The 7179-nt window shown below is 40.9% G+C and overlaps 1 protein-coding gene across 1 annotated transcript in view; it reads left to right on the top strand.

The window, feature by feature from the left end:
- Positions 1–7179, top strand: part of LOC109302355 (nectin-3-like) — a gene marked incomplete at its 5' end in the record, with an annotated part of 185294 nt that overhangs the window by 142758 nt on the left and 35357 nt on the right. Inside the window, one exon of the mRNA XM_019523914.1 lies at positions 5979–6063. Coding sequence (XP_019379459.1) covers positions 5979–6063 — 85 coding nt within the window. The remainder of the gene's footprint in view (positions 1–5978; positions 6064–7179) is intronic.

Raw genomic sequence — 7179 nt, 5'->3', positions numbered from 1 at the left:
CTCTGCCCCCCACCCCGCCACCCTGCCTGCTCCCTCACCATGGGGGTGTTGATCCACATGCCTTCTCTCCTGCCTCCCTTTCCACCACACCAGAATGACCAGCTGGAGGCAAGTCTCCACACTGCTGGCTCTGCTCCTCGCTGCTTGAGTGCTGCGCTGCAGCTGCGCAACACAAGCATTTATTGACTGAATTATCAGCCCCACTGGACCGATACGTGATGCAGCAAATTTTCTTTGTACCGATCTGATATCGGACCAATGTATCGGCGCACCTCTAATGCGCGCGCGCACACACATACAATCAGTCTTTCTCTTGGGCATAAGGCTAATATTATTGTGGTATATGGTGATAAGCATGATTTAAAAACACCCAAAAAACTGTAACAAATGCTAAGTTTAGCAGGTAGAATAATAAGAGAGCCTAAATCAAACATTTTATGGCCAGGTTCTAAAGTTATTTCCTTGTCATCAAAAAATGTTTAGGTTCAAATGAAGATGGGCTATTTATTTCTAACTCCAGAATTAAAATTTAAGTGATAATCGGTTGTTATTAGCATTCCATATAGCTTCATATACTTTACTCTTCAGCAGGAGTCTGATAGCTTTGTTGACAGAATTTTAAAATGAGGCTGAAGGGTTATTTTCTGATAGATTAAGACTCTCTCAATGATGGGTATAGTTGCCTGGAGAAACATAATTCACTTAGTGACAAGGAGCACTCCCTTTATGAGGGAACTTTGGCTTTTGAAAAAAACTGCTAAAAATTTCAGCAAAATCCAATCAATGTAGAAAAATAAATAAAGTATGGTATAGTAATCAAAACAAAGGGTATAAACTACTTGTGGGAAGACAAACTTGCTGAGGAGTTGGATTCAATGTGAATTATAGCAGAGTCACTAAACAGTGACACTGCTAGAAATTAGATAAAGTATATATCATTTACTTAAACTTGCTGTTTTTCAGTTGTTTTGGTGAGGATGGCAAAAGTAGCTGTAGAGGGTAACCTACAAACAGTATGAAAAGAATTGTCCTGAGAAATTGTCTACCCTCAGTTGTGGTGGTTCTTTTAAATCTTGAGCACTCTGGCTAGGAACAGGCATTACACACAAACTGGTTTAAGTGATCAGAAACTGGTTTAAACTTATAACAGATCAGATGTTCAGTGCACATAAACCAGTTTGAAAATTGGATGTAACCAGGTTGAGGTAAACCTGGTTGAATGTAGTATCAGACTAAACTGATTTGGCTCAAACTGGTTTTATGCAATGTCTGTCCCAGACCCCTTACTGGTTTAAGATAAACCAGACACTCCCAGCATGCTCTGTAGGCTGGACAGGGCTTTCTGCTTCACAGCAGGGCTGGCCCTTCCCCTCTGCTCCCTGGCTGGAGCTCAGTACAGACTTGTAGATACAGCAGGGTCTGCTGGCTTCCCTGTGTGCCCCTATCTCCCCCTCTCACCATTTGCTGCTTAAGAAGAGATCCCCTCCTCCTCCTCTCTGCCACAGCAGGGCTGTAGCCAGTATGTGGTACGCTAGCTAATGCCAAGAGAGGTGTGTGTCTCTAACTTCACTGGGTTAAGCAGACAGAACAATGACCACTTGAGGCTTTTGTAGCTAATTGGGTCAGCTGGTAAGCTGTTTAAGACATTTGAAGTAATGTGGAGAAAGGCTATTGTTTTGCTAATCAGGTGATAAAGATTGCTATCAGCCCCACCCCCTGGGCTGGCTTGCTTGTCTGTCAGTTTTGCTGCAGACAATATGACAAAGCAGGGACAGATTGAAAAGCTCCGTATCATCAACAAATGCATGCACTGCACACCCCTGCTTGCCTCGGAGTGCTAGCCTGGGGCTGGGAGCTGGCAACACTCCTGCCCCTTGAGCAGCCAACAGGGAAAAGCCTGCAACCATGCAGGCAGACCTCCCTAATGAGAGTATCATGCAGGGGCCTGGCCATGTCCCCTTCAGCTCAGTTTAGCTCCCTGCAGAAAGGAAGGGAGGAGGCTGTTCTAGTGCCCCTGGCTTCTAGCCTGAGCCACTGCAGGCATGTGCCTGAATTTCCTCAGTCCAGAAAGAATGTCTGTCCAGTTCAGCCTAGCCAGGTTAGACTAACCTGCAAAGATTGAATCAATTCAGGATCAGGCTTTTTGAATGTCTGTCCCTAGCCTCTGACATTTTGTTTTAGCAGTATTGGTAAGGTGCAAGTCAGCCCTACCTCCTGTTGCACCTAAGAGCTATAAGATCTTGTTGGAGATTTACCGTTTTAAGTTCATGGAGTCTTTGGCTCCGTAGGCAACAAAACCTTTACATAACAAAAATGTCTAACCCCCCCCCCACACACACACTGTTCTGAGCGTTTTTGCATTTGTACAGATGGAAAAAAAATAGCCGTATCTTTCAGGAGAATGGCTGCTGTGCACTTGAGCTACCCAGGAAGAACTGAAAAAATATGAAAACCAATAACCATCTGTCACACTCATCCTTCCTCATGCTGCTGGTGTGGTTGGGTAATGTGACATACCAGCTTTCACCTTTGCCATTTTACAACTATGAAGCCTATTTGATACCAGCACTTAAACAAGTGTCATCAACTCCCACCTCCATTTTCATTTCCCTCTTTGTTCTTGATGCGGTAGAGAAGACCAAAGATGCTCATCAATAGAGGAAAGGATTCATCTAGGCATGGTAACCTAGCAAATTGGACCAGTTTTTCTACTGTGTGAGGCAAGGATCTTCTTGCTTGAAAGCATTTCCAGGACTTGCTAGGCAATTTGTCATGTTTAACTGTTTCAGCCTTTGTTTCTGCTATAGGCAGCCAGTGTGGGTTTTCACCTAACATCCTTCAAAGGCCCATCTAAGAAACCCAGTTCCCCAATGGGAACTATAAATTTAATTAAACCACTGAGGTCATGGCAGGTATACCTTAGAACTAGGAATCTCTGGAATTTGCGATGCAAGTGCACAGCATGACAGCTTCTTTAACCTTGGAATTTCCCCCATGCGCCTCCCCTGATGCTGATTGGCAGAGGGGCCCCATCTCTCACCCCCTGCGTCTGAAACAACAGCTGTAACTTTCACCTCCTGGCCATCAGGTGTGGGTGGTGAGTGGGGGAAACTCGTAAGATGAAAGAAGGTGGTACTGTGCTATGTACTTCTGGTGTGAATTCCAGAGATCGCTACTCAAAACCCACCCAATGTTTGTCCTTCAAGTGATCAGTTTTCCACCTCGTGGATTAATTTATCAGCCTTCTTTACAAAACCTCCTGAATGGAGACCTCATTGTACTCTTTAAACAAAAATCTGACTCATGCAAACTAGGCTAAAGACCAAGCCCTTTGGACAAATCTTCCAGGGTTTCTCTAGCTGAGAGATCAAAATCTGTAGGGAATACAGCTCAGTTTATCTAACTGGCTGTTGGACTGTTTCCACATGTGAAGCTTGATAGATGCTAGAACTGGGCATTATACTGTTGGACATTTCAAGGCCACTGTTGCTTTCAGTATGGAGGCCCTATAGTTTTACCTAGGAAATTAAGACTTGTCTCTGTGTTCTGGGGTACTATTTCAGAGTTGCCTACAAGTGGGACTGTTCATATGGGCATTTACTTGATAATGGAGACAAGTTATCTATCTCAAGTTCTTTGAGATTCATTATTGACATACAGTGTGCCTCAGGTATCTATTTTCTTCTCTTCAGACAAATGTAATATAGGTCTCTGAAAGAAGTAGGATTCCCTTAGTATGGGGTATGAGCAAGGTGGCTTACTGACTGTTGCAAAGGCAAAAAGTCTGTGATCAAGCAGTTGGAGTCTAACACTTGTGCAGAAATGAGAACAGTACCTATTAAATCAAGTTAATGATAATCTTTCCGCCTTTCTGACTCTTACCTTGTTTTTAGTTGCACCTTATAATACTTTTCAAAGATACTACTTTTAAGTCAACAAAAAATAAGGTCAAGGTTCTCAGTTATTCAATGGTTGCATCTACATGTGCACTTTACTCTGGAGCTAATTAGTCTACTCTGCAGTAAAGCGTCACCATCTACATGTCCTCTGGTATTAGGCCTCTGTAAACTAATGGACTGCACCATAAGACACTACTGTCTGATGGTAAAGTAATGTACTGTACTAAAACACGTGTGTAAACAGTGACCAGGCAAGAGCGAAACTCCTGCCTGCTGCCTAGCTACACAACTCCGCAGGGTTCAGCACCCTCATGCCCCAGCCAGCCTCTCCACTGCCTGAGGCTGACTCCCTGTTACCCCCTGCCAGCCTGGACTTGCTCCACCATGGCTAAACCTGGGCATAAGTATAGATGCTGTGCTTGGGAGTAATTTAGTCCAGCTCAAACAGCCCCTGAGTTTATTGCTTTGTCTTAATTTCACGTGTAGAGGCACCCAATGTGGCTTAAATATGTAGCTATTCATGTAATCTTGTACTCCTTTATGTTAAGGGAGTTATCCATGTAAAGAGAATTGAATTATTTATCTGGACATAAACTGGAATTAAGTTGAGATGTTTTATTGAAGTATGTCAAATCAAAAGCTAAAACACTTTAAGCCTTTCAGCTGCTGTATGTTACAGTTGAAGCACTATAATGCCCCATATGTGAGTTTGGGAGATTACAAATTTAATTTCAGGTTGGCATAATTCGTAATATCCAGATGATAATCCCAAAATGCTTGAATTGATGGATGAGAGAGGATTGTAATTTTCAGAATCATTTGCATGATTAATATCACCTTTTAAAATGTTTCAGTAAATGCTGAGTACCGGCCTGGTTGAAAAGGAATTTTTTTCAAAATATTAATACAGCTGAATTACTAGTCAGATTCCTATCATCCTAAATTACATGTTATTTGGGCGCATCTACACAGCGCACTACAGCCATGTAGCAATTGCTGTATCGGCACACTCCCTCAGTATAGTGTCCCACTATGGTGACATAGTGGTGAAAATCTGACCAGGCACTACATGCATGGCACAGTAACCACCTGCACTATGCCATACTTTAGTACTTCCACAAGGAAGTACTAAAGCACAGCACCGTAACATTGTCACTGTATGCACCCATTGTTACTGACTCTAACTCTGCATCTGGGCAATCTGTTGTTTTTAAGAGTAGAAATAGAATTCAAGAGAAAATGAAATTCAAGCCTCTGGTAAGCTTGCGGAGTTACCTGCATCTGAAGTGAAAATAAATTAAGACTGCAAGCTGGAACTTAGAGGTATGATAAAAGAGTAACAAAAGTTACTATAAGTCACTATGGAAAACAAAGCAGCTTGAGTTTTTTATAATGTAAGTACCTGAACAAAATCATTGTAGTTTGGTCACCTCAAGCCTAACTGAAAATGAAGTTTCTTCAGTTATAAAACATGCTATAGATTTTTTCTTCTTGGTATACATTTTTAAATTTGGACATAAAGAACTCCAATTTTCCATTCACTTCTCCATTTCTGTAGTTGAGGAGAATGCTGAACACCTGTAAAATTTCACGTTTCTCCTCTAAGCAAAAGTCTTCTGTTTTCTTTTTTGTGAAGGTTCCCAAAAAAGCGAGCAGAAAAGGTAATATCTAAAAGCAAGCAATGTCACTTTTAGGGTTTTTGAAATTGAAAATTACAATCATTAAGCCTCATAAGATTAAAATAATTAGTTTAGGTAAAATCTTTCAGCAAGTGCCAGTTAAGGTCTGGGACATTACTCAGAACCAGTAAACTAATTTTGGTATATGCTATATGAAATATTGCTCTTATTCCTGTACAGAAGATTACTCAGTAAATAAACACTCATCAAAAGGCTGCACAGCTGATTTGTTGTCGGTGAGTTTAGGGCACATAACTTTATTTTAATGTAACAATCAATGGTGATTTAATAATACAAAAAGTTGAAATTTGTCCAGAATCTTTTTAATGTTTTACTTTCTGTTGCTATTAAAAATATGGAATTAACTTTAGTGTCAAATGTCTCTCACTGTTTAATGTAGGATTGATCTTCCTCCCACACACAAACCACCACCTTCATATGAAGAAAGAGCTCTCTCTGTGTCTCAGAAAGAAATCATTCTTCAGGTAGGTAAACAAGTATGTTTTATTTTTTTTAATGAAATGAACAAATAAATACTAACTTAAGCTGTCCTGCTTGAAGTAGCATGCTGTTTTTTATAGTTCCTGACAATGTCAGCTGAATAATGTTGGATATCTGCAGTATACAACTATTGAAGCTGGCTTTACTTACTTCTAACAACTTAATGACTGTTCTCAGTACAATATTGTTTTAACTTTTGTCTAGAGTTGTGAGCTACCATAATTCTGACATCCATGTGTTTTAAAGACAGTTTAAAATATACTTAAACTGTTTTGCTTCAGGGTAAGTTGGATGTTACATACTTCAGAAAATAAGATTCCTTATCACGCAGGAGGCAGAACTTAGTTGTGTATGTAATTAGTCAATGTGGGATTCCTCAAATAGCATTACTAATACTATTTTTTTTTACATGAAAGAATGAAAGTGGGGTGGGGGACCTTATACTAGCTTTTGGTACCTAAAAATCCATGGTGAAAAATCGACTTTTTTCCTTTTTGTAGGCTGGTAAAGGGCTGCTGGTTCCATGATTTGCACCCAGTTGTGATTTGGTTGAACTAGTTTCATTTGCTGTCAGTTTGGCTTTCAACTATCTGGTGGATAGTTGTCAGTTTTCACTGAAGTTTAAATCTTCATTGAAGCTCCAGTAAAAGATAAACATTTCCATATGAGAGCACCAGATGAAAATTTTAGTTCAAGTTAAAAGTTTGCTACATGTACTAACAGCCACTTCCAATGAAGGAGAACTTAAACTGAAACTATATACTCTTTTGTATTGTTGAGATATGACAGGACCAGAAGATGAGGCTGAGGGTAATACTGAAGGCCATAGAGTTCCATTAATGTAGGGGTGGGCAATTATTTTGGGTGGAGGGCTACTTAATGAGTTTTGGTGAGATGTTGAGGTTTGCAAGAGTAGCCCCTCCCCTTGACATATATGCCCTGCCTCCTGGTTGCCATCTTGGGACCTGAAGTCCCACCCCCTAGCCCCTGACCTTTGCCACTGGACATCTCTCCCCTTGCCCCCAGAAATACTCCTTTTGGGAAGGGGGTTTGCCACCATGGACCCAGAAAAGACAGACAAATGTATATACTAAAAATCA

Source organism: Gavialis gangeticus, unplaced genomic scaffold (assembly GCF_001723915.1).
Source record: "Gavialis gangeticus isolate Ggan-Ray unplaced genomic scaffold, GavGan_comp1, whole genome shotgun sequence".
Taxonomy (NCBI): Eukaryota; Metazoa; Chordata; order Crocodylia; family Gavialidae; genus Gavialis; species Gavialis gangeticus.
This window is presented reverse-complemented; position numbering and strand designations above follow the sequence as displayed.